The sequence below is a fragment of the Oreochromis aureus genome, linkage group 17, assembly GCF_013358895.1.
Source record: "Oreochromis aureus strain Israel breed Guangdong linkage group 17, ZZ_aureus, whole genome shotgun sequence".
NCBI classification, from domain to species: domain Eukaryota; kingdom Metazoa; phylum Chordata; class Actinopteri; order Cichliformes; family Cichlidae; genus Oreochromis; species Oreochromis aureus.
This window is the reverse complement of record NC_052958.1, coordinates 16,376,652-16,402,669: the sequence shown is the minus strand read 5'-3', so window position 1 is coordinate 16,402,669 and position 26,018 is coordinate 16,376,652. Positions and strand designations below refer to the sequence as shown.

General features: G+C 40.4%; 1 protein-coding gene across 2 annotated transcripts in view; it reads right to left on the bottom strand.

Moving 5' to 3' along the window:
* Nucleotides 1-482: 482 nt before the first annotated feature.
* Nucleotides 483-26,018, bottom strand: part of pawr (PRKC, apoptosis, WT1, regulator) — a 68,850-nt gene continuing 43,314 nt past the window's right edge. For both annotated transcript variants that reach the window (XM_031746322.2, XM_039601202.1), the window contains exons 3-7: nt 22,958-23,083; nt 16,315-16,349; nt 11,824-11,950; nt 6,894-6,998; nt 483-3,390 (exon numbers count right to left, since the gene is read on the bottom strand). In XM_031746322.2, the coding sequence (XP_031602182.2) occupies nt 3,304-3,390; nt 6,894-6,998; nt 11,824-11,950; nt 16,315-16,349; nt 22,958-23,083 (480 nt within the window). In that variant the 3' untranslated portion in view covers nt 483-3,303. The remainder of the gene's footprint in view (nt 3,391-6,893; nt 6,999-11,823; nt 11,951-16,314; nt 16,350-22,957; nt 23,084-26,018) is intronic.

The window sequence follows — 26,018 nt, the reverse complement described above, 5'->3', positions numbered from 1 at the left end:
CAAAGGCAGTCATGAATTGTCTGTGCCCTCTGTGACTATTCCAAATGACAAACCCTAAAAGTTTCCATAAAAATGCTAATATGGATTATAAAGAGCCTTCAGTACTTTCCGTCAGCTGAAAGAGGCTATTATCTGGAAATTTAGTTGACATTAGTCCTGATATGGTTCCTGTATAGATTTTTTTTTCCCCCTCTTAAACTGTCAGTAGGTGAGGGAATTTCAACAGTAACAGCGTTTCAACAGTATAATAAGTTGTGTGTGGTTGATGGCGGTTTTCGTGTCCCAGCCAAATCCAGGTTGATGATTGGCATGTTGAATCATCATGAGCCCCGTGTGTGTGTGTGTGTGTGTGTGTGTGTGTGAGTGTGTACTAAAAGCTAAGCAGAGGAACTGAACTCCCCACCACCGTCACATTGCATTACCGACTCAGTGGCACGGTATCATCACATCAAATTAGTCTTAATGAACACAAGCGAGTCGACTGAGGAGAGAGATAATCAAACTTTTATTAAATGACTTAATCTTCTGTACATGCATAATGCAGTGGAAAGAGAGATGGGTCTGTGCTGTCTGTCTATGCGGGGATGATCTTTACCCCAAAACATGTGAATGTATGTGGAAGCAGTGAGCCTAAAGATCATTTGCCACAGCGCATGAGATCACCGTGCACCTCCTCGCTGGGAGAGGAGCGGCTAAATAAAATAAGAAAGTAAAATTCTGCTACCATCAAAGCCTGTTCCCTTGAGTAAACAAAAGAGATGCATTTCAAACAGTATGCTCCTTCAGTTCATTTGGTTATCATACAAAAAGAAAAAAGCACTATAACTCACTCCACGCATTCTAGAAGGCAGAAAAACAGAAGTAAAATATGGAGTTACTTCTGTGTCATTAAACAGCAGGTTTATAATAAAGAAACTGTAGATATTAGACCTAAAAATAGTTTAGGTGCAAGTAAAATTTATCATTTAAAATGTTATTCCAAATGTGCTGTTTACAAAAGCTGAAGCTTTGCTTACTGTCGACCTGAATCTCACAGGTCGGAGCTACAATATGTAAGACACTTTCAAAGTAAAAGTTGTGCCTTATTGACGAAATCGACATGTTTCAAAAGGCTTAACTTTTATTTTAAGGCAAATGGTCTCCATTTCTGGTTTGTTTCACAACCGCTTTGCGAGTAGCTAGCAAATATTTGCAGATAACTCCTCTTCCAAGCAAACTACAGGGAACTACACAATTCTGCTAGTGACCGAAGCAATTGCAAGGTTTTTTTTAGTGCAGCAACATAATTCCTTGTGACAAATTTCACCAAGAGACCTAACAGGCAACCTCCCACAACCACTTGCCAACCAGTCAGGAAATACCAATTTTTCCCTAGTTACTAGGCGGTCATCGACTGGTCTCTAGGCCTGTGTGACTGGGGCCTAAATAATGCTGCCCTGCTAAGTGGCAACCAAAATATATGAGAGAGCCTATTTTTTTCCACATTTTATTAATGTACAGTCCCAGCCAATGGTTGCGTCTAAAAATGTTACACACCCGGTCAGCATTCATGTATAGCAGCAACCCTCTTCGTCTCTATGACAGGAAGTTGTAAAGAGTAAGGTGGAAAATAAGATCTCGATCTCACTGCATTAATCACGCAGTACTTGGACCTAGAAAATTAATGGTTTTACATCCACTCTATCAAAGTGACACATAGCCAGAACATTGCATGGCTACATTCATTTCAGCAGATTTGTGGTGCTAGCTTTAGCCACACTCAGCTAACTGATCTAATATGTTGAAGTCAAGCCTTAAAGTGCTACATATTTTAGCACATTTTTAAAATATAGTCAGATTGCAGAAGAATATGAAGACTTTCAAATGCATCTTGAAATACTTTATTATTCTGATTCCCCCCCCCCTCATATTTAAGTGATGAGTAAAATTAGATGCCGGGAACATCCCTGGTAAAGAGAGAGCACTGACACTGTTTTCCAAAAAATAGAAAATCAGTGAACATGTGTATTGTCCCAACTTCAGTACTTCAATCTTAGCATTCAACATCAATTTCTGCCAATTCATACAGCTCATTATACAACAGCAGTCTACATGGAACAGGTCAGATGTAGCATCTTTGCTATGAAACTAGCCAGTTTTATATGTAGGATCACCTCGACAGGAAGCAAAACTTTTGAATTCATAAACAACTTTTAGATTTCCAAAAACGTTGGATTTACAAAGATGTTTTTCTTGCAAGAAAACATTTTAAGCACAGTGTCTTCAGTTTTGCTCTCACAATTTTCCAACTGCCAATTAATTCTGTTTAAACCGCATATTAAAGGTCCAGAACACTCCGTACTAAACATCTATTAAATATCACAAAGGCTGAACTTGTAAACAAGAGCAAAATATCTTTTAAGAAAATGAGTCCACATATATGATAGACAAGGATTTTACCCAAAGACGTTTCATAAGTGTCAGCTATAATACTCAAGATGTCGACATTGAAATGAGTAAAGCATATTATTGATATTATTTTTAAACTGATTGTTTAAATGGGATATACTTAAAATGCAGATTTTTTCAGATTAGCCCTTGTGGGATTAAGATGTACCAAAAAGTTATTGGAAGAAAGTAAATCTGGCACCAGCGTCCATTAATAAAGCACCAGGCTTTAACCATTAAAAAAAAAAATTATACTTAAAAAAAAAAAAAAAAAATCTCACATGCATTGCAAGGCACTATGCCCACTTTGGCTGCTGATACTATAGCAATAATTATATTGGATTTGGTCCTAAACAGCAGCACTGCACTGGCTTCAGACACAATTCAAACATTGCAACAATGGAAATCTTTTTCAGTTTACCTGGATGAGTGTTGGGTGTAGTTTGTGGAGATGTCTGAACTGAGATTTTAGCATCCAAAGTTTGAAAAGACTTTGTGTGCGCTTGTTTTTGCAGCACATACATTCAATGTATTTTAGCATCTTTTTTTTTTAAGACCTTATCAGAAATCAAAAAAAATTAACAATCTAAATGGCCTATATACAATACATTTACATATAATATGTATAGGATAACTGAAAATCCCCACCACTCAGGTCAGCTTTCACAACAATTGGAATAATCCTCCTCAGATAGGAGGGATGCATTTTAAGGCTGTGCGCCTCAGATGACAGCTGATTTACAGTCTCACTCTAACAGACAAAAAACACAGATTCAAACAGATAAAAGGTGACCCTGCTGGACTTGACCCAGAGCAGGAGGCTGGTTTGCAGAGGGGAGACGACAGAGTTGCTGGGTTGTTGTGCCGGATCTGGTTCTACCTCGTCAGCTGGCCCACCACTTTCAGCAGAGTCTTGTTCTCTTGTTTGAGTTGCTCGTTCTCATCTTCGATGTCATCCAGGTCCTGTGAAAAGGGCACAACACACACATATCTCTCTGTTTAGTTCCATCAGGACCCATTTAACCACATAAATATTCAAGACCCTGCCTCTATACCGCTGAGAGGCCTGATCAGGTTGTGGAGTGTTCGTCTGAGAGTTAAAATGAGCATTGCTTGCTGCCAGGTTCCCCCCCCCCCCTCCCCTCCCCTTCCATTTGGGCTGCCTTGATAGCAACAAATTAGACATTAACAGCTTCAATTAGTTGCAAATGAGAGAAGCTCTAAGTTGCCACAGCGCTGTCTCATCAAAGTGACACTCCTCATTTTCGGTTTCTTCCATCACCGGCCATGATTGCATGACTGTTGGGAATGAGCTGAACAACACTTGGAGGGACTTAAAAAGTCAAATGAAGCAGGTCACAGGTTTACAACACAGCTTGCTGTCTCTGCGGCAAAAAAGGGACGTAAAGACCAGCGTAAGGTGAGACACTAACACGAGAGAGGTGGGGTTTTGTTCCCTTCTTTTGCACCAAGATGCGGATAATTTGATCTGCCGCTGACAAACGGGGTGGGAGGGGTGACTGTTGTTCTGAATCGGCGCCATATAGATACAGTTGATTTCAATTTTATTAGCAAATTTAAGACATTTGAAGACTTTTTGCCTGTAACACGTAGATGCTTCCAGAGGAAAATCTTCAAAAGTTTAATGTAGACACTACAATCACCTAAAAAGGCGAATCCAGTGCTACATTAAGTAACAACTCTATATTGAGTAATAGTGATAAGCAAGTAAACAGCTGTTTGCTAAGAATATTATATCAACTTAGAAAAAGAAAAAAAAAGGACAATTATTGCAGATTTAACCTTTAGGAAATATAAAACTCTTTTGCTTTCTCATTAAATGAGCCCCTCAGTATTTACTGTGTAAGCTTTCACTGAACTCTCTGCAAGACTCTCTTTTCAAAGCATATCAGTGGGGAGAAAGACGTCCAGCAGTTGAGCTTTATCTTTTCTTTCTCTCCCAAATAAACTTCTACAGTGACTGAGGGTTCAATCTTACTCTGCAGAGACGCCGACTGGATCAACTCTTATCTGCTGCTTTAACATCAGGCCCTGCAGGAGCCTCTCTCAGGGACATTTCTGATGGCTCGCTCCCTGCATTAACCATCCTTGGGTAAATCGCTTCTCTTATGGCCAACCTCTCCTATATGTGATGCTATCAGTATGATGCTTCCTGTATATTGTGCTCTTTTTTGGGGGGGTTGCAGTGTGTTTGATAATGACAAAAGCATTTAGATAATAAGCAAGCAAGAAAAATGTACACCGTTTTCCCTCCACCAGACTCGTGATCCGGAAAACACAATAAAAAGCTGCAAGTATAGAAGGCTTGGAGAGGTTTCACTACGGATATAAAGCCATCAGCCAACATGTTTCTCACCCTGCATGCAGCGTGAGGCGAAAGAAGGGGGAGAGGAAAAAAACAAAATACACTCCAACCCATCAAGCCAAATGTGAAAGCACACCTGACCCCTGCTATTGGGTTCACTTTAGTGTGAAATGATCAGACTGTGATAGTTACGAGATCTGTCACAAGCTCTTCTCACGATAATTGCAGCAGCAGCACTTATTATCGCTCGTCTTGCCATTCTCATGTCTTAACTGATCTTCCTGAGGGAGTACTCTTTAGTTCCAATTTTCAGTGAGAAATGAGTGTTTTTTGTCTTTGTAAACAATCAATATTATCACCTCATCTACAAATGTGTTTTAACCCGATTTGAATCTCCTCTTAATAACCGTTCAGCTTATATAAGAGTTCAAATTTATTGACTTTGATCATTTTTGCCATGAAGATTTAACAGCATGCATCTCTTTGTTGTTTCGAAATAGGCCTTAGTTTATGAAGTTACAATAAAATTATTTTAATTAAACCCATTCTCATTCATAGTCATTCAAGTACTACCACTTTGTCAATGCTACTGGGATCTCTGATGTAACCATGATGCATCTTGGCAATGATACCATGAAACACACGTGCATGATAGCAATATTAGTCTCCGTAAGCAAATATTCTGACAAAACATAAGACCATTTCAGAGTTGGTTAACATGTGACATCAAAATGCTCCATGAAGGAAGACCAAGCTTCCAAATCTGGAGAGTTGGGAGTGAAAGTAGACTTTATTATTATTATTTCCTCTGCCCTGCTCGTCACACAGTGTTGCAGCTAAAGAAGAGTGATTCCATAGAGTGTACATAAAACATCAGACACAGTAAGATCACCCACTGGATCTTATTCTTATGAACTCTCAAAGTTAATAGACAGTCACTGCTATGCGGTTTATTTTTTAGAGCCAGATGTTACCTTAATGGGAAGCTGTGGATTGCCTAAGGTTACTAAAGTTAGTGAGCTTAGTTAGCAAGCTACTTTTGTAAACTGTCTAGATGCAATACACAGACATACATCTACTAATAAGGTCAAAGTAAGAGCAAAATAAAATACTAGAAGTGTATTTGGAAAGATTGTACCAAACAACCAAACGGCATGCCATAATATTAATTATATTATCAACCAATAGATTGTTATCCAAACACAATTAAGCCTTATACATTCCTATGTGGTGGTATGTAGTAGACTGGTTATCAAGCAACATGAAAAGCAACTCAATAATTAAGATAAATCTGTAATCAACAAAGTTAACCCAGAGGTGTAAGGTGAACTTCAATTTCATTTCTGAATGTGGAGCCCAACTGTGAAAGTCACTTTCTAATAAATGGTTGCTGATTGTAATACCACAGTGATTGGCTGAAATTGGCTAGGTTGTAATTTACTGTTCATCTAGTTTGGCCCATGGCTGCATTTTACTGTTTTGATTTGACTGTTAAATGACACAGTAAAAAATTCACTTTGAAAGTTTCAATTTAAAGGGGTTTGAACTGTAAAGGCCCAGTTCAGACTCGTTCTCCAGAAAGGTCCAAAAAAAACATGATGCAGATAAAAAGCTGTTAAAAGTAATTTTCAGTTAACTTCATCATTTCTTTCTTTTTTGCTGTATTCAACAAAAACTACTTGCATAAACCGAATGAAAGAAGCCAAAGAGGACTGCTTATCCTTCACTGTTCATCCAAGACGACTGACAGTACTCTCAAATTTAGACAAAAAAAACATCTCAGTGGTACCCACCATGATTGACGAATCAGTTACATATGAACCTACCTGCCACACGGAGCAACAAATTTTAATACTTTCAACTACTTGTGTTTCAGAGTGTTTAAATGGCAAATTACAGTAAGTTTTTTCCCCATTGTGTTTCAAGTTATATAAATCCAAAGCTAAAAAAGTATGTTTATGTCCAGCTTCTGATAGACTGCAAGAATAATCAGTGTAGAAAAACACATAGCTATTACACACAAGGCCAGTAAAATGCCAGATGATGATTACAGCCCCCACAAGCCGCCCACGCATGCAAACACAAAGGAACACTCAAAATATCAGACATCAGAGCAGAAAATTATGTAGGCTGCGCTCACTTGGTTCAGCAAGTCGATTTCCTCCTTCAGCTTCCCAATGAGATCATCTTTGTCCTGGTAGGCTTTCAGCAACCTGGCGTTCTCCTGACGCTCTCTGGCCAGCTCCTGAAAACGCACAGATTGCACACATAGTTACATGAAAGGCAAATATTTTCACAAAGAAACAGTGCGTGGAATCTGCATTAAGGTGTACCAGGAAATCTGCCCTGTAATTAGTTTAGCTACACAAGATTTGGAATTTCATACACCGAAACAGTTGCCCTGGAGCATTGCTGTCTGAAAGGGAAAACAAAATGAAGTTAATCAAGATAAATACAACCCAAATCCAGTAAATTGGGAAAGATTGCAATGATGCAAATCTCTAAACTCATATTTATTCACAGTAGAACATAGAAAACATATCAAGTGATTAAAAGCGAGACATTTTAGTGTTTCATGAGAGACAGATCATTTTGATGATGGTAATCTAAAAAAAAAAAGTTAGGACAAGGGCAACAAAAGGCTGGAAAAATAAGGGTTGCTAAAATGAAACTGCTTTCTTTTGGTGCACTGAGGACCTGGGTTCACTAACAGGTGTTTTCATAGGTGATTCTGAGCCCATGCAGCGATTTTGCATGGCTATTTTTAAAGCAGCACCACCCGCGGACTCACAGTTTATGGCCAATGCATACAGAGATTACTCTGGATTCTTAGACTCAGACTTTAATGATATTATGAAACTCTCTTAACACCCTTTGCATGTTCTCCCTGCGCCTGGGCGAGTTCTCTCTGGGTATTCAAGCTTACCCTCACACTCCAAAGGTATACTCGTTAGGTCAATTAGTGATTCTAAATTGGGTGTTGGGAACAAATGTGAGTACGAATGATTGTCTCTCTGTCAGCTCTTGCAACCAGCCAGACTGCACCATGCCTCTTGCCCTGTCATACAGCTTGGATTGGGCTCCAGCACACCTGCAATCCTGAACTGCATGGGCAAAGAAGAAAACAGAGGGCTGCATTTTTTTAAAGTTGCTAAACTATTTCATCAGAGCCACTCATAAAGCTGTGAATTCCTTCCACTCATGAAAAACTCCCCGGGATGCTCCTTTTATACCTCATCACATTACTAATTAACTTTATTTGTTGCCAGATGTTGCACAACTCTCAGCTTTTTTTTTTTTTTTTTTTCTTATTGTATTTTTAAAACCAGTTTCTGAAAAACATGCAATTGCTTTTTACTTTGCATCTTACAAAGGCGAAAGTGCCAAAAGTAAAAGTGAAGCAGCTACATTTACCAGTTAAAAAAAAGAAAAAGAAACGAGCCTCTGCACCGGTCTACTGAAAGAGATTACTTTATTGAAATCATATTTTTACTAGCAGAAACATTTGGTATTAAAAAGGCGTCAAGAACAGTCAACTGCATTGACTTTTTGTAAGATGACATTTTTCCAATAATGTATGTAATTTTCCATTTCCCACTTCCACAGACTCTTCAAAAACCCACAATAATAAATCCACGCAGACTGTCAGTGAACAATGCATTAATAGTTTCTTTTATATAGTACTTTTGTGTTATTTTCAAATTGTACTTAAAAGCCAGTGTGTTCTTGTCCGCCTCCTCTAACAGCCACAGTGAAATAATGGATATTGTGCCTTCCTGAGAGAGACAACGATTGTATGCACATCATAAACCGAAAGTTAATGTGCACACATTTTCAAACTGCTGCTATTTTATCATGGAAATGAAGATTAAACCAGGACTTTGTAGTTTCACTTTCTGGCTCTTCCAGATAATCATGAAATTGCTTAAATAAAAAAAATGTATTATGCAGCTACAGTAAATGGGAATAGTCAAAGCTGGCATAATATGACTTTTAAAGCTACCATAGATAAGTGCAGCATTGTATCTCCTCTCAAAGACACCTGAACAAACATGTGTCTCATTTCTTTCATAAAATACAACAATACCAGCTGAAATTCCTTTTCCTTTATTCTGAATGTCTGTCATCTGACAATAACAGTGTTTGGGAACACTGTCCATTGTGCGAACATTAAAAAACATACTGCACAAAATACACTGTGCCCCGGAACATTGTAAAGTATGGGTCTCCACAAATCTGCTAAATATTGGTTGAATATGGAATTTTCATTGTATTTTCACTTCCCCAGGAGGTTTCTTGCTTGCTGATATTACATCTGCTCAAAGCATTATGGGGACCAAAAAGGATTATGTTGGTTCTGCTTTCTAAGTTGCTCATTTTAATATAAGAACCATTCAGTGAATTATTTAAAGTGGACAATAATGATTTTTCTATTTTCTAGGGCAGCATATATAAATAATCCTGAAATGCTCTGAAAGACGTCAATGAGAGTGGATGTCCTTAATCATCGAAGGTCTAACCCGAACCCTAAGCATCTTAGACCGCAGTGGTTTAATACAATCATCTTCGTCAGCTTGGGTGTGAGTAGAATGATGGGGAAAAAGGACTTCTAAAATCTGGAATGACTCCCATGACTTGGCATTCAATACCTTTTCGTTGTTTTTAAAGGAGACATGTACATGCTTTCAGGTTTTTCTGTGAAAGATAGATACAGTCTTTAACAAACATGTCTTATTTTTAAGCAAGGACCTACGATCTAATGACCAACCTCTTTAGGGCATGTTTGCAGCTACTGTGGGCAGACCCACATGGTCCACTGTAGGGAAGACCTACAGTGGGCCTTGCACCTGAGTAAAATCTGGCACATCTGGGCCCCGCACTGTGGGGCAGTCCATAGTGTGACCTGATTGTGGGCTGTCCAGACTAATCAGAGAGGGGCCCTGAAAGGGGACACCTACTTTAGGCCCACAGTATACCAACACTCTAGGCTTTGGCTGCCCTAGTGGCGCCCCATCCGGGGCCCACATGTGCCCCATGGTACATTACTGCCACCAACTGGTAGGAAGTGTTGACTAGAATGTTCTTCAAAAATCAACAAAAACAAAACAAAAAGGAGCTACTTATTAACAAAAAGCTACCACAGCAGGTACATACACTAGTTGCCCAAAGAAAATTTTTATGGTGACCCCAAATGGGCCCCCCATGGGTTTTTGATGGGCCTCCTACAGTGGGTTACCCACACTGAATTCCCTCTTGGGGGCCAAAAAGGCAAAATTGCTATGGGCTCCACAATAACAAGCCTAAATAGCGCCCGCATGGGATTTCTGTGAGTAAACCCACTGTGGAATGGTTCATTGAATACCCATTTTGGGCCCTAAAGGGCAAAACAGCTGTAGGCCTTTAGTGGGGTAAGTGTCGGTGTGGGCAGGGCACACAGCCCCACAGTTCACCCACAGCTACCCACTGAGAGCTTGAAGTCTCAGTGAAGTCTGAGATTTAGGTGCAGCTGTCTTATATGAACAGACCTGCATCTGGAATGAAAAGTGAAATAAACAACAACGACAAAAATATGTGTGAAATATGATTTCTGGACATTTGACAAAACCGCTTCGTGCTGAAGTCACAGCAGGTATGACTTTTCATAAGGCCACCCAAGTGACATTTGATTCCAAGTTGAGTTTCTACAGTGGGAGCAGAGAGAGGCTGAGTGGCTGATAGGAGCTGTGCAGGAAGAAAAGACATATCTGTACTGAGAAAGGTCATCTATTCAACAACACTGAGGAGAATTTCTGTAAGTGCAGAGCCACAGTTTCCAGCCAGAAAATTTAGAACCTGGGCAGCTGCACAAAGGACTCAAAGTGGAATTTCATCTTAACAAAGTGCTACTGATAGAGGCTTTCAAGTTGGCCAAAAGATACAGCCTTGACTCACGGTGCACTGAGACGCTAATAGAATTTTGATAGATGTCAATACCTGATGTTACCTCAGCAATTTTAGATCTCCATGGTGTTCTGTGGTGATGAACGTAGTTTTAGTAACACCCAGAAAAGTCTAGAAGCTCAGCTTTACTCTCAATCGCCGATCTTTGACGATTTCTTTTTCTTTTCTTTTCTTTTTTTTTTTACACAAACAATTACAAGTCCTGTTGTAATGCATCCAACCCGTGCATCAACTTTTGTGTTAGACCGATCCAGCTTTAAACAGCTGCATTTCCAAATTCAATTCTGACCTCACACTTAGGTTTCCTGGCCTTGTGGCAGATATGCCATCTGCAGGCTTTGAAACTACTTGGCAACCACCTGGTACAGCCCTAGCCATGTAAGCCTAAAGATTGGCCAATAACCACCTGGCAACCAACCATGACCACATTCAAGTTTACTTTTTTTCCCCCCCCAAAGGTTGGGAAAAGTGAATATGAACTATGACATCAGATAGTCAACAATATCCTGGGATATCTGAGGATGGCAACTTGCCATGCTAACCCAATCTCCAATGACCACCCTCCTCTGCTCGCTATATCTGACTGTTAAATTTCATTAAAATGCAATGAACAAATCTCTGAGGAGATGATATTGACTTCTATATGTTCTATAATATGGAGATAGGAATTAAATCTACAAAAAGAAGAAATAAAATGAAGGACTGAAAAAACTAAAACTAATTTTTAAAAAAGTTTCTTAAATACCCAAGCATTAGATCAACTCTAGTAATCCACAGCAAAACAATCAGCAGATTGTCAGTAAATATTAAGCTCATTTGACAGGTAAGGACTTAGAGGACTGCCAAGAACAACAGGTGTTGACCTTATCGCTGCAGGGAAGCTATAAAATCTGCCAACACATGTATTCTGACTCATCTGAATCAGAGCAGACGCTTACATTTACTCACCTTTGTGTCTTTAAGAAATACAAACATTTAAGTTTTAAGGCAAATGTTGACTTTTTCTTTTAAATGAACTCCAATAAATCGAGAAATGCAGCATTTCTTTAAATGATAATATTCTTTGGGTTATGTTTATGTGGACGAGGTTCGACTAGTAATATGACTTGATATAAGGTCAGTCTATTTACCCTCTCCAGCTCTTCTATCCTTTTCTCCAGACTTCCAGGTGCTGAAGCTCCTCCATCTCGGCCGTGGCGGTTGTGTCGCTGTCGGCTGTTCCCGCCTATGTCCTCCTCCAACCCCATTTGTGGAAAGCTGTTAGTAACAAACACAATATCGCTAAGCCTGTAAGTTAAAAGCATCGAAATATTTCATCTTTTTACTTCACATTATACACGGCAACACTTCAAAAGAAAAGGAAAGTTAGAAAAAGAGTACCATTTGAGCTTGATTTCTACTTTTCAAAGTGTCCAGTAGTGTATTCACACGGAGGCCGTTTGAAGGTATGAATCATACCCACATTGTAAAACTTCAATAGGGATGACACAGCCATCATCAAAAGAGCAGGTGGGGAATATCTTCCGCGTGTTTGCTCTTTCAATTAGGCATGCATTATTAAAGCCCCTCTCCCTTTTTATTCCTTTAATGGAGAAGGCCATCAAGGATGTGCAACTTTGGTATAAAAAGGATTCTGATTAAGAAACAATTTACATATTACAACTTCAAATAGGCTCAGGAATGGCAGTGGCAACTTGTGCGTCACTGCTGTTAAGCTGGTGGGGGGGTTCAAGTTTTGTATGCAGCTCAAACAGAACATTAAACTTATCTCGTTTTCATTTCTTCGGTGCTTAGAGATGAAGTCTGGGGCGGCCGGGAATAGAATATTCATGTGCAGTCAATTTCCTTACTGACCTTAATCCAATAATTATTGACGTGGAAACTGGGAATGAAATGCTGGCTCTATACCTCATAACTACAACTACTCCCACTCCCCAGTAGCAAGAGACTATGACAGGTTTATATAATCTCCCTGGAAATAAAATTACTTCGATTGTAGGATTCAGTGTGTTGTCTGACGGGGCTGGTTGGCAGATTTCTACAGCTGAAACAGACAGGAAAGCTGCTGGCAAGACACAGGACAAATACCTCCTTTGTACCATCTGTACTCTCTAAGACCTGCCAGATATGAAGTCCGCATGATTAGACAACTTTAACAAGTACTTTTAACTCTGAAATCGTAGAAGCAGCAGTGGAAACTCTGAGTATAAACTGTTAAATTTGTTTATTTTTCCTTCAATGCTCTGATTCATGGAATTCCAATATTTTAAAAAAATAATAGTAACCAGACAAGATCGGCTTTCTTGTTTTTGTTTTTCCTTTTTGGCATGTTTAGTACATTTCATATCTGAAAGTAATAAGGCTGTAGTCTCAGTGTTGACTGGCTGGCTGGTCTAAAAACAGCAGTCTTGAGTATAAGGATGTCCTCCCAACTTTTTCCTACGAGGCTCCTGTTTTTGAGTCTAAACATATCAGAATTATTTGAATATGTTTGGTCTAATTGTTTCATAGGTACCAGATGATATTGGGAGATTTATTTATTAGGATATGAGGCTTTTTAGCCTTTGCTTTAAATGGCTCTTGTGCTGGGGTCAGCAGTTGATATAGTTCTATCTAAATGAAAAAAATAAAAAGAGGGTGACACAACATCTTCTACCCTTGTAGCAGATGTTTCTGACTGCAAAGCCTGTCTTGCGAGGGCAACTGCAGACCTGCCTCCATTGCTAGATGGCTGCAATTTGCAGACTGGAGTGAAGTGATGTCCAGGGAGCAGTTGAACTGATTTCCTCAGGAGATCTCCACAGTAGCCACGGTGCAAGCAAAAGAGATATGGACCAAATAAACCAAACTCTACCTTACATAATCCTCTCCCAGTTCACCAAGAAATCCTTGAGGGTTTTACTTCCTCTAGATAGATCAAAGATTCTTTTAGCATGAACTGGAGCTGAATAAAGATACAACAAAAACAGGTCTCATGACGTAAATGGCTTAAAATCCTGCCTCTATATTCAAATTCTTCTTTCCTCTATTGAAGCGGCAGTGCCACTTCTCGTACACATGCAGAGGCAGTATTTTTGTGTACCTTGACATTTACAGAACAAGCATCTTATTTTCCTTCATTCTCCCAGAGCTAACATTGCAGCGGCCAGTGCTTTTGATCAAGAGGAGTCCTTGAAATGCTCTCCTTGACGCTCGTCTGCAAGATAAAGGTGACTTCATTTGTCTCTCTCATTGTGGCTTTTCAAGGCAACTTTATCAGCATGAGTACACACGAGCACACAGGCGCGTATATTGTGCAATTCATGCCTTTGCTATGATGTCCCGAAAAAAAGAGCCACAAGAGTCACACACAAACATCACAAATACACGGACTCCCTAAGATGCACAGTGGGTGTTGAATCCAAGCCTAAACATCCACAGCCTCGTCACTAAATATCACACCGTGGCACTTTAGCACCCCACAGGGTGAGGTCTGGGGGGGAGAGAGAGAGGCTAAGCCAATCGCACATTCTTGTGAGCCTCAGCAGGTGGGAAGGAGAAAGCACAGACAAGAGCACCAATAACAGCAACAGTCACAGGTATAATAACATCTCCCCACAAACACAAGTGTCAATGTGTGGAATGAGTCAAAACTTCACTGGAGGCAACAGCACACTGGATTCAGTCGTCTGTTTAATGCTCTCATTACTTTAAAGCAAGACAGTATAAAGCCAGCTTCCATGCAGAGCTGCTTTGAGCTGCTAGTTTACAGATGCAGTCACTCCTCAGTCATCTCAGTGGCTGCTGGGATTACAGGCAGGCACAGGCAGCTTGGTTGTGCTTTGGTTTCGAAATCTTCAATCTTTCAGGTCCCCTGCCTTTGTAGTTTCATTCTTTTCCCCCCTTTGAAAAGACGGCACTTTACACAGTGAAAATTTGTCACCACCACAGTACTGCCCCTCATTCATAACACACGGCATCTAGAGCAGACCTGCTCTGCTAGACAGGATGTTTGTCAGTTTATGAAACACAAGTCAAAAGCATAGTCCCAACTGACCTGAATCATCGTCTTCTGTGGAGATTTTTCCACTGAAAACTCTTAGTGACTGATAGTGTTTTTAGTTTTGCAACTAAAAAAAAAAGTTACTTAGTTTTTCTCTTTTATGCTTAAATGTAAACACATTTCCATTTTTCTTTTAGTTGCACCCAAATAAAATAAAACCCCTGGTGCATTCAGACTGCTCTGTGTTTCTCTCCGACTTCTCAGCAGGTGGGTGCATACCAGAGGGAGGCGTTTGTGTCACTGCACAAGTTAATTTTAGCAAAGACAGCCTTAACCTGGTGGCTGTTTCTCACATTATTTTCATAGATGTGTGTCAGCTGCAAAAGGGCTCCGATTCAAATTCGGAAGAAGCACCTGCAAGCTCCAAACACACTGATGAGGAAAGATAATGCTGGTTTTTGTACTTTGGACGGTAAAAGGTATAATCATTACATTTAAAATGTAGATGCATGGTAGGTTAGAACGCTCTGATGTGCAATTTTTGTTATATGTTTTTCTTAGTAGGCAAATTAATATGTTAAATGAGATGCAGCTGATTGGATTGCAAATCAGATTTGAATTTAGTGTCATGTTACTATGAGTTTTTAAAAAGGAAAAACCGAAATGGTCTGAAAAGGGAGTAAATCAGAGCGCCACATATGTTTTTAAATTGCTCGTTCAGCCATCTTGTGCTGCCCAGCCCACCTGGTGGGTTATCCGTAGTGGAACAGCTGAGCGTCCAAGTGAGGCCAACCCAGCTGATGAGCGCAGCAGCCATAATTACACGGCCAGACTGGATGTCAGCTGGTGAACCTGACTGTCGGGGTTGGCCACAACTTCTCACTTTAGTTGCAAATAATGCAAAATAAACGCACGGCGGACTCACGCTGAGGGACGTCAACTCTAAATGATACAAACAATTTTCTGTGATGTACTTCATTATCATGGAAAATGAAGGGAAAATGCATCGTTTCAAGAGCCCTTCCCTGAGCAATTCACAGTGTTAAAAGAATACTAATTTTGATGACCTGTTTAGAAAGAACAGCAAAAACCTCTACAGTAAGCTGAATGAAAACTCAGAGTAGAGCTATTCCCAGGAGGTTTCAGTCCAAACTGAAACTGAAGGAGTTTTTTTTAGGCTGTTTGAGAAGGAAAGGTTGAAAGCCATTTATCAAATGCCAAAGCAAACTTGACCAAACAGCACCTCTCATTTTAGAACCAAAACCTTTCAAAGCAAATCATTTACTGTGAGCACTCCCTGCCAGCCACAGCAGGGAAGTGATGGCCCGGACAAAGTGTCCAGGGTCCAGATGGTGTCCTGTCAACCAGAGTTCAAATGCATCATCTTTCTTGAACCATAATAGCAAGACAGAAGCAGCACTGAAGGGCAGAAAAATGTTTAAAAAAAAAAAAACACAACAACAGTGACACACGAGGAAAAAGGCCCTGAGACTATTTCGGAGGAAATCTGCTCTCGTAATTAATTACTCAAACTGCTCTTTCTCATCCTGGCCTTTTTTTGCCTCTCTTGACACATTACTAGTGATGTTATGGCAGATAAACTCCACTCTCAGTCGGGGTTAGAAAATATGAGCCTCACCTCTTGTAGCGGCCGCTTCCAGATCTCGGAGTCTCCTGAAACAAACAAACAAAGGAAAGATAAATGCTGCTAGCCCAAAAACTATAACTCAAAGGTTGCTTTAAGAAAAGAAGTTGACTTTTCTACAGTAATAATGATTTCAGAGAGAAACTGCAAGACATCTGGGTGATTTTGGTGTCATCATTATGCTTTGTTCATCTGCCTTTGGGTTGTATTGGTTCACCAAAAGAAAAAAAAAGTCATCTACAGGATGAGAGAAATTTATCAGGGGCGGCATTTATAGAAAGCCTTTAGGTTGTCTGTGAACCTTTGTGAATTGCAACTGCAGAGCTGATATATAGATAGGCTTTGTTGCATTTAATAGTTCAGGAGGAGCCTCATAGCCCCAAGAGGTGGAAGGCAATCTCATTTTTGGAACATGTAGTTGTATATTTATCTTATTGCTTCCATTATTGTGTGATCTAAAGGTTGTTTAGATCTTTGCAGCAGTGATGCTCCCCATAAAAAACGCTTTTGGTAAAGAAGCGATTCCCTGGAAAAAATGAAGTGTGTGTGAGATGAATACACATCTCCTCTTTCCTAAGGTCCTGTGCAGTGAAGGGTCCCGTATTTGATTGAGGAGCCTTGGCTTTGCTGCGATCTATCAGTCAGAGCTTGGCTTTTGTCTGACTCTCAGCATACAGCAGCCTCTGTGCCTCACTGACAAATCATCCATTACCTGTGGATGAAATCCCACCCCTCATCTCTTCCCTGGATTGATTTACAAAGATAGAAAAGAGTAAGAGGGCAAAATGTAGCAACAATTGGCCTTTAACTAAATAACAGCACATCTTAGCATGAGGCCTGGTTGAAGAGGCACCTAGAATTAAGAGCAAATTAAAAAAGTAGGTTTTCTTTTTGTAGGATTGTATGTAAACCAACAGCAGCCACAGCTGCTCCTAAAAGTCTACAGTAGCTGTTTGATCTTCCTCCTTCTTCATTAATAGTTAACTCTAAGGCAGACAGATGCTATTCTACTGCTCTACCCTTTAACTATAACACACAAGCCTCAGAAAACAGTGTTATAGAAAGTTTAGTTTAACTTCAGTTTCCATATGAGGACTACTTATGCAAACTCTGTTTGATCTGGATAAACTATTTATTTTTCTGTCAGTCAAGAAAACAAACAACACACACACACACACACACACACGACTGTCTAAATGTAAATGTGTGTTTATGCTCTGGCTTCCAAACTCTAGATGCTCAGAATATGCAACCCTCCTAAAAACAGTCTGATGGTGTCCAATGAGAATTTGATTTAAGTAAAGAACATTTGCTTTTACATTTTCCTGGAAATTCAGCTTATCCAATCCGGCGATGCTCCACGAGTTTTATAAATCAGGTCTGCTGGCTTACAAACAAACTCTCCAGTCAGTGAAAATGCCAGTCCAAACAGCAATGAAGGAAGGTCATAGCAGTCAGAATACTGGTAGTGCTCTCCCAGCTAGGGTTGGGTACTGAACTTTGTGCTTTTTAGGGCACAGTCTGAATGATGCTAATACTACCAAGTACCAATTTACACTCAGTTAATCAGTGGTAAATTTCAATGCCATAGCACTTCTGGGTTAGGGAAAAAAGCGAGACCATGTGACATCACTCCTGCAGTTTGTTGAAGAGCAGCAAACACACAGGGTAATGCAGTCTCAGGTGCGGCTGCACTTTTCAAAACTCGACGCAGATGACACCCTCTGTAACTTTGTAGTGCATAATGCAAAGCATGCCAAAGCAACACCTTATTGAATGGCCCGAGTAAAGCAAAAATATCAGTATGAGTATGAGGTTTTAATTTCTTTTTTTGCAGAGAGCTATAAGTTATAGATATATTAAACTGTTTTGCTTGTTACTTTTTTTTTTTTTAAATCATTTACTCTTTTGTCAGAACCTTGCACTGCTTCACGATCCTGCACCACAGTCTAAGTACTCCAGACAGCTTTAGTCAGTAACACAGAGGGAACAAGTTATTTCTACCAATATTCTTCTTTATGCCTGCTATCCACACCGAAGCAATAAGACAGTAGAAAATAAGTAAATATCTTCCGTCTTTTTGGTGGATGATCAACAAGTTTGGTAAACATATTCAATTTAAATGTCACCATTAATTATCTGAAAGAATATGAATATTTAATGAGTAATCACAGCAGTGCGGGAGATGATCAGATTAAAATAACAGTACATTACAATAACACGACTCCAGGACCTTTAATACTGTTGGTAAGTTTTACTCTGTGATGTTGGAATAAAGGGTTGCTTTTAAAATTAAACTTTAATCATGTATAGTATTTCTGCACTGATGCAATATTTGAAACTAATATTGGTGGAATCTTGATGCAGAAAGCTGGACTGTATCGATGACAACAGGCCTGTCTGTTCAGTTGAATTCAGGTATTTCTAACAGTTAATGGTCAGCCATTTAGAGTTATGTCACAGCTTTTCTTTGCACTTGTCTTTGACGTTACCGCAACTGTGGTCAAGTAACCACACTGTGCACTGTGAACCACCTGCTTGGGATACGAGCCTGCAAGACAGTGTAAATGTACAACTACTTCACTGCGCACAACACAAGCCTGTGTAACTTTATAATGTTCGAGCACCAGCGACAGCTCCTACAAGCCACATCGCAGCGCTCACTTACCAAGAATACACAGAGACAAACTTCTGCAGTAGAAATGAGCGTTTTATCACTAAAATCGAGCACTCTACTTATTTCTGTGCTTTTGTAACCTGCTCCTTCTCCACAACACTCAACACCAGTTGGAATTTGTGATGAAACGCATTCAAAAGTCTTGGTTTGGACATTTATGAGCTGCTGTGGTCACAGATTTATGTTTTGGCAGCTCATTAAATTAAAAAAGAAAAAGAAAAAAAAAAGGAACATTTCTCACGGATCAGCATCTCTGCCCATGAAAAACTGATATTTGGCATTCCAGCCAGGGCTCAGTCTGTTTCTCTGCACAAAGCTGATAAAAATCACAATTTTACTCGGGGCATTCAATAAATCTGACAGACAGAGAGAGACGCTCAAATAAGATGCATGATTGGCATTTTAAGGGATCCTGAGTAAACAGCAGCAAGTACTCAATGTGTTGAGATATTTGCAGGTTCTGGCTGCAATTACAAGCTAACATTTTTACCTTACCGCTCTATTGTTATACTCAAGCTGTTTTGCAGTCCTGTCACACATTTTATTAAGACGCTAACCACACCTGGCTGTCTGGGTCTTTGATGCCGGCTGAAGAAATAGATGTCAAAATGCCAACCTGGAACATAGATCGAAGGCTGGAGATGAAAACAAGGCTAACCTATAAGCAGCACTGTAAACAGTAGCAGAAAGTCACGTTAACCTCTTGTCCTCTTGTCCTCCCTTTCAGATTCCTAAAAGACCTTTTCTTACCCCCTAAAGTGCCTGAATTAGAAGTTAAATGTAAGGATCTTTCAAATTTAACTCCCCTATAGTTGTTGCTGGGAGCTTGCCTGTCAGAGATGAGCACTGGTTGTTGGCCCATATAGCCATAATCTTGAACAAACAAAGGTGTGAATGTTATCAAATACTATTTTAGGCTCTACAGTGAATTGCACTTTGCTGCTAGCACAGCTCCTGCTGGAAATGCCATGTGACGGGTTGTGAACACTTCCCTGCTGCTCAGACATGATGCTCTGCATCAGCACCGCTTCTTGGTGTTGAAAGGTGATAATGAAAAATGCAAATGTGGCTCCTTAAAGAGTGCTGGATGGAGATTGCCGGGGATACGCTTTCTCCAGGTGAAAGAGAAAGCTGAACTTGTCTGCTGTGGACCTGGCTCCTCAATAAAAGCAGAGGATCCAGAGGAATGTTCCACGTGGTTCTGGGCTGCTAGATCGCTAGAACAGGTTTCCTTGTAGGACCTGCATACCAGAGGGAGGTAAGCCCTGATAACAAGGAGCACATGCCTGCGCTGGGCCTCTCTGATTACCATACTTATCAGATACATGTGCAGGAGAAGAACCGTGTGGGCCTGAGCTCTAATGCACACACAGTGAACACATCTCAAACTCATTTAAATGCATCATGGGTCCTTTAATAAGAGGCATTGCTGAATTTGAAACATCTGAGCATCTCGAGCAGCTAAGAAATACAGCTTGTTTTGGTTGGAAAATGCTCTGAGACCTGGGAAGGCAGTTAGCAGCAAAACAGCTCTGAACAGAAGGTGAACGGAGCTTCTTTTCAAAACTTTTTGTCCACATATCTTGAAACAAGCTAAGAGGCCTGGCCTGATGTTGTATATCATCATGGAGCTGACACAGAATTTGATAAATGGCACCCGAGGGGAACGGCACTATTTTTTTTTTTTTAAAACATGCTCCATCTTTGCAGATGTCTAACTGACAGCTCTGCTGTAAATCTGCTGATCGAATTGTATCCCTCCTGTTGTTTTTCCTCCAAGTCTGACTTCTTCTGAACAAGCTGGCACCGGAGCCCCAGGAGAATAGAAATATCAATTTTAGATGAGTGACAGTGAGACATCTAATGGTTAGTTCCTGCATAGCCACATCTGCTCTGAGTTAGAGCTAATACGGAGATGGTGAGATTAGATTCAGCCCATGCATGATCGGGCATATTCTGCTCCAAATTATAAACCGAGGGTCCTCCCCTCTACAAAACTGGATGCGTGGCAAAGAGCTGATTCTACTGAACTCCCTGCTGTTTGTTTACATGTAGAACACTTTATGTAAACAGTTGAATCCTTTTTATTATTTTTTTTTATTGAGGCCACATCTCAGCAGGTGCTGTCACAGTCTTCCTGTTAGTGTGGTTGTTTGTGTACATATTTCATGCACAAGCCTTTGCTTCGCGTAAACAGCCTCAGACAGTTCCAGCCCAAAACAAAATAAGCCTGCTGATGCATAACAGCCAATCCATCTGGAATGCGTCTCCTTGCTACATCCACACGAGCTGTCACACAGCGGCAGAGCCATTAGATATTCCTATTTATTTTTTATTTCGTTCAAAAGCCGATTATCATGTCAGTCAGATGATTTTCGTACAGGATGTCTGAGTCGTCGGTACACAGCTGGATGCTTTCATATCCTCTCTGCACTCGAGGTTATATTGAAAATCAATGCATGTCCATTAGAAGCGAGTTTGAAATTACATAAACTGGAATATGAACTACTGTTCTGGTGAAAGACAGAACTCAAATTACCAATGTGCCATTATTTATTAAGGCTCTGTTTTTACTCATTCATTTACAGCCTCATTGTACAGAACACCTGCTGGACTTACTCAGACAAAGACCAGACGGCCTCTGCAAGAGCTCACTTCTATTAAATAAACACAGAATCACTTGCCAAGATTAAAAGATTCAGTTTGTAGACATCAACAGTGTCAGGTTCACACTCTCAAGAACCAGACGCCTTCTAGACAAAACCAGATTCTGCAGATTCTGAAGTTTGATGAATGTGGCCCTTCACTTTGTTGGCCCGAGCTCCACTACGCTAACGCTAAGCGGCGGCGAGATGTGATGATCCTGTTGCGTTTCCACTCACGTTCAGGACGAAAGCTAATCATTATCAGTTATCTTTTATTTTTGTTTAGTCTATAAAATAGCGCTCTACATGTTTTCACAGGCCAAGATAAAGTCTATACTCGGCTATTTTTCCCCTGGACACTCAAAGATATTTAATTTTGCGCAAATGGAAAAGTAAAAAGGTGCACGATTAGGAATGATTCCAGCCATACTAACCAAAACTCTCATAAATTTAACTTGGCCATATAAGTCATCCTCTTGGTCAGCGCTGTACCACTTCCTGGGTGGCACACTTTTAACCACTTGAACTTCACTGATGTGTGCTGGATCTCTTCCGGTGTTTCAATCCAACGCCTCTTTAACTTATTTCAGAGGAAAACAAACCGTCAGGGAGGCACAGCTACTGGGAAGAGCAAGTTTTAAGCAAAGACTGTGGTCTAAACTGTTTGGGCCAGTTCTTCCTTCCTCCAGTGTTTCAGGGTGTTAAGAGCAGGACTGTGAGCTCTTCTGCTGAAAACTCATCGCTTTTCTGGGAGACCCAGCTCTCATTACAGCGCGCTCCCTGACCTGAAAGTCGGGTTGGTTTGACACAGAGGAAGATGTTTGTCTCTCTAAAGTCCAAGTGCAACTGGTCAGAGTAGGACTTCCACAGAGAAAACAGCAGGAGCACATTAAAGAGGGGACTGATTTTCAAAAAAAAAAAAAAAAAAAAAAAAAAAGAATTTTCTGATGACACCTTGCATCTCAGTGTTAAAAAAAAAGTTAATTAGACCATCAAAAAACCCAGACTTATGAGGAACTGTTGCACCAGCTGCTTTGTTTGTTACATTTTGCCTTTAACCTCTTTTTCCATTGATGATGAAACACCAAGACACCTTTGTGTTTTGCAGCTTTTTTGCACCAACTAAGCATTCTCGGTGCCTCCCTGAGCTCCGAGTGTCTCCGTTTGGCAGCACTGATGTTACAATATGTAAGCTACTCTGCTCAAAGACATAACAAGCGAGAAAATGCAGGCTGTACTCTGTGGACATCCTGTGCTGAGGCTGATTTGCAAAATAAAAAAACAACACTCCTTTTTACATCATGTCACTTCTTACCAGTAAGTAGCCGGCGGCAGGGTCAGCTGTCATGGACTCATTCTGAAACGTGTTGGCCTGAACCAGCTCCTCCTCCTCCCTCCTGTCCTTCTCTCCGCCATCATCATCATCCAGCTCATCCAGGCTCTGTGATAAGGTGATGACAGACGAAATTAGGAAGTGAAGTGGACATAAACTATGGTCCCATTTTACCAAATTTGCATCATATATACAACTTCCTTCTTGGTTGCATAACCGTATATTACATGAGGGTTGTATGCTTGTAAAAATGATGAGGAATCATTTGTGCAGCCATGTTTTCAACAAACATTTTTAAACAGGCAGCTTGTCAGCAGCCAAACCTCTTTTCTAAGCCAAGGTATGCTTTTTTTTTACTGTATACAGAGGATAAATACATTGTTTTATCTAAGCATCTTTACAGTGAGAGACAAAAACAACAGCTTCAAGCGTTAACCGCACTGAGTATTCATGCATGTCAGAACAAATCTCTTATAAAGCCAAATCAGGCTTTAACTTGTCCTAAAACAAAATGTTGCGTTTCACACCGCAGGACAGCCTCCAGATGTTGGCCTTGTTGACTCACATTATTTTCTGTGTGTCAGCAAATAAAATGGAATTTATAGGTTTACTTGTTTTTTCTGAAGCAAAATTGGGGACAGGATTTTTTTTAAACATAAGCAGAGAGTAAATTATTGGTGTCAGCATCAACTGTTGGCCACAGGTGTAGGTATCAGTCCAGAACTTCACAATTGGTGCATCCCTGGTGCATTCACTAGTAGCAGGTGGGCGCCTTTTGTCCTGCCTCTGCTTGTTCCACAACAGAAGCTCCCTCACATTAATCAAGCGAGCACATTTCCAGTAGTTTGAAGTGAACTATTTCCGGCTGTGTGCAGCATGTGCAAACTGAAAAGTTCAGTGACCTAATTATCACAATAATGTCAAGAATTCCTCTGTGACAAAGGCTTTGGGACAGATTCTGTCTGACTTTTTATTATTCTGTATAAAAAAAATATGCTCAGCTTGTTAGTTTTTATACAATCGGCTTCTATGAATTCTTTATTCTGATCTGAAACTTTTTGGTACTGTTCAAGATAAGTGTACAATCAAACCAGCCCCACCCTCCAGTGCTTAACGGGTTGCTAGAATCAGTCCCCCAGACAAATCCAACAATAACTTGCTCATTTTATTGCATTTGAGTGCACTGACAGATTTGTCGTGACAAGCAAGGTCATTCCCACAGTAACAGCAATATTGACCTCTGGCTCAACACAACCAGGGTCTCCTCTTAATCCTCTTAAGACATGGTCACATTCACTTCCAGGAATCCCCCAGGAGCTACAGCTCAAACACTACCCTAACGCCAGATGGACTCTAGTACGGCAACAGGAAAACAGTCTGCACTCGGCCTTTCACCTCCTGGGGACAAGTCAGGGGGGATTTTTGACCAGTGGAATGTCCCTTGAAAACACAATAAAAGACACAATACTCCGTTTGTTATATATAAACAAACGGAGTGCAAACATCCCTTTGACATAGGCGAGCAGCTTTCATAATCGAAGCAGACAGCTCACGAATCGTCTGGGAAAACCAACTTTACTTCTGATAATCTTAATTTTTTATTTTTATCTTAAAACATGTGCACAGCCCAAACTTCTCACTGAGATGGAGTACGAAAGAGTTACCGGGTTCATCTGTCAGGAGCGGCGAAGATGCATTGCACAAACACGTCTCAACACTGACGGCTGGATCGTGACACGAGACAGAGATCGGGGGCCAAACTCCCAGAGGGGGACAATGCAAACCAGGCTTTCCCGTTTTACACCGCAGGGTGAACAAAAGATGGCTGCCCAGCAGACCCTTCATCGGTAAAAATAGCCTTACAAGGTTAAAGAGGAATGCAGTCATTTGCAAGGCTTTTCCTGCCAAACGGTTTATCAGTTGTCCTTGGGGAAAATGCCAGTTCCTTTTGAGTCTCACTCTGAGCTTAAAGCTAGCACTCTCCTCCACCTCTTCCCTCACCGGTACTCTCATCATCCCCCACACAGACACCTATGGAGGTATCCAAGACCTGAAATAAATAATCATGGCACTGATTTTGAATTTCATAGTGTGACTTTGCATTAGGTTGTTAACATGTTTTACAAGTTTAAACTTACTATATGCACACAAGTCTGCAGATAAGGCGTTTTCTGCAGCAATTTATTGTTCTAAACATGATGGGGCATAATTAGGAGATTAAGAACAATGATATATGGAAAAAAAAAAGAAAAAAAGACGATGCCATAAAACAGAATTCTGTCTGTGTCAACGCAGAGTGGATTGCGCAATGACTAACCACTCTGCTATGCACAAACTTTCCTAAAATGTGGAGTTGGGAATCTCAAAGTTTGTTTTGGAAAGAGATGGAGCCCACTTTGCTCTCTAGTATTCCAAATTGCTGTGCTTCTTTTTAGTTCAGCTAAAGGCAAAGGGTATCTGTGTGTGTCCATATAAGGGGTGTTTTTGCTCCTGACATCATCACAGTGTGTTTATTTTTCTGGCCAGTTTCTTACCTTGGGCCAGCTGAGCAAAGCACTGAAAGTGCTGAAGGATGAGCGTCCAGGGCATTGACTGAATGCCTTGAGCAATGTGTTCGCATTTCAGCATTACACATAATTTCTTCAGCCCAAATAGTGTCACAGAAGTAATGCAATGTTCTGTAGCACCACTGTAGGGGCCTCGAGAGTCCCCCTCTGAAACGCATCACTCTCCACAAGTTTGTACATACAAGGACACACTTATAGCAGCCACCGTTGGCCTATTCTTTGCATATTTTAAAAACACTTCATATTTCTCTGTATACAAATGATATAATCTGCCGTGCATTTACTATTTTGCAGACATATCTGTGCACACTTCACTGAGGCTAAAGTTCATTTAAAACATAATCTAAATAAGTTAAGAAATTAAGAAGTGATCCAGATGAAGAGCGAAGACACGTGTGTCCTCCTCCAAACAGTTTTGGAGAGTTGAGTGAATGCTGCCCAGCTGGGACCGATTATCTGCGGGAGAAGCACTTTTT